Source organism: Galeopterus variegatus, unplaced genomic scaffold, assembly GCF_000696425.1.
Source record: "Galeopterus variegatus unplaced genomic scaffold, G_variegatus-3.0.2 Scaffold3749, whole genome shotgun sequence".
In the NCBI taxonomy this organism is placed as follows: domain Eukaryota; kingdom Metazoa; phylum Chordata; class Mammalia; order Dermoptera; family Cynocephalidae; genus Galeopterus; species Galeopterus variegatus.
In genome coordinates, this window is record NW_007729860.1 from 191,892 (window position 1) to 193,596 (window position 1,705).

Genomic DNA, 1,705 nt, shown 5'->3' on the forward strand with positions numbered 1-1,705 from the left:
CACCCCGCCCCAGCGCAGCACCATGCCCGTCTGCCGCCTCGGCCCGCTGGCCGCCGCCCTCCTTGGCCTGCTGCTGCTGGGCCTGCGCCCAGTCACAGGCGAGTGAGGCGGGGGGAGGCCGGGCGCCCAGAGGGGCCGAGCCTCGAGAGAGCGCCGGGACAGAGCCTCGCTCGGCGCTGGGGAAGGGAGGGTTCCCGGGGCGGAAGCGGGGAGACCCATGAAGGCTCAACTTTGGGGACCCGGGCCCAAAGGTGTTGAGCCTTGATGCTTAGGGTGTGGGGTGCAGTGTGCTGGAGGTGGGGAGACCGCTGAAGACTGAAATGTGGTGGCGGTGGGGCTCTGGGCTGAAGACGGAGACTCAGGCTGAAGGGGGACGGCCTCTGCGGCGACATCACAAGTTTCTAAATGCTCAGTTGTGCGGGGTTCCCTAAAGACTGAGATTTGAGGGTTCTGAGGTCAAGGGTTAGGGAACTCCTGTATCCCCAGAGACTCCGGGTCTGCAGATGGGGCCTTCTGGGAATCCCTGGGAGAATTCCTTGGAGTTGAGATTTGGGGAGCAGGAGGCGGGCATCCTCTGCGACTGGGGCTCCGTCACCCCCCACCCCCACTGACCGTCCCCCTGCCTCTCCTCCTAAGCACAGGAGCAGAGAAAGCCGGCGTGTGCCCCCAGCTGCAGGAGACCGTGAAGTGCACGCAGGAGTGCGCCTCGGACAGCGAGTGCGCGGGCAACCTCAAGTGCTGCCGGGCCGCCTGCTCCAGCGTCTGCTCGGCGCCCAATGGTAACCCCGCGGCGACCCGCGCGGGGACGGAGCGGGGCCGCAGGGGCTGGGAGGAGGCGGGGGCGCCCGGTTCCGGAAAGAGGGGCGGCCCCGGACCCGGGGACCCCTGGGAAGGTCGAGGCGGCTGAAACCAGATCCGCCCGTGCTCTCCCTGGCCTGGCCCCGGGGGAGACAAAGGCGTTGCTGAAGCGCAGCCGAGGGGGAGGGAGGCGCCCCCACCCCAGCTGGATCCGACTCTCTGGTGCATGACGGGCTTCCGGGCCGCACAGTCCGGACGTTATTCAAGGCGGGCGTCCAGGGGCCCCGGGGACCCGCAGTTTCCTCCTCGGACCGGCTGGAGCGTGCGGGGAAGCCCAGGGCTGGCGTCCGAGCTGGGTCCCGAGGCCCGGGCGCTGACTCCTCTCTGAGTCCCAATCCTGGGGCTTCCCCCACCTCGGGAGGAAGGGCTGGGAGCGCCTTGCCTGGCCCTTCTCCCTCCCCGGATTCATTCCTCTGTCCAGGCTGAAAGGAGCTTTACAGATTGGGAAAGTGCCCAGCTCATCTTAAAGATGTGGAAGTGAGCGTCAGAAGGAGAAACGTTCTTGTCCATGGTCACGCTGCCAGTGGCTCCAGGAGATGTAGTGAGGGTTCAGCTGTTGCCTTTCCCGCTTATTGGCTGGGTGGTTTGAAGGAAGTCGGGACTCCTTATCCTTATCCCCCTTCCTCATCTTTAAAACAATCTCTTCCCCCCTAAGGACTGAGTGAGAGAGAGCTTGTGTGCTCCATCAAGCGTACTTGCCACAACTCGAGTCTCTCCACCGAGTTGGGGGGACTCTGATCAGAGCAGGAAGTGGCCTTAAACAGCGTGTATTCTAAGCTGCTCGTTTTCCAGAGGGAAAAACAGGATTGGAGGCAGGGATATGACCTGGGGGGGGGGGGGGGGGGCC

At 65.0% G+C, this 1,705-nt stretch overlaps 1 protein-coding gene across 3 annotated transcripts in view; it reads left to right on the forward strand.

Annotated features, from left to right (window-relative positions):
• The window catches only part of WFDC2 (WAP four-disulfide core domain 2), a 7,875-nt gene that overhangs the window by 307 nt on the left and 5,863 nt on the right, over window positions 1-1,705 (forward strand). The window contains exons 1-2 of one of the 3 annotated variants that reach the window (XM_008585892.1): window positions 7-98; window positions 642-779. In XM_008585892.1, the coding sequence (XP_008584114.1) occupies window positions 23-98; window positions 642-779 (214 nt within the window). In that variant the 5' untranslated portion in view covers window positions 7-22. Of the gene's footprint in view, window positions 1-6; window positions 99-165; window positions 252-641; window positions 780-1,705 lie in introns of those variants that run through there. The other 2 variants (XM_008585894.1, XM_008585893.1) reach the window with 2 other exon arrangements.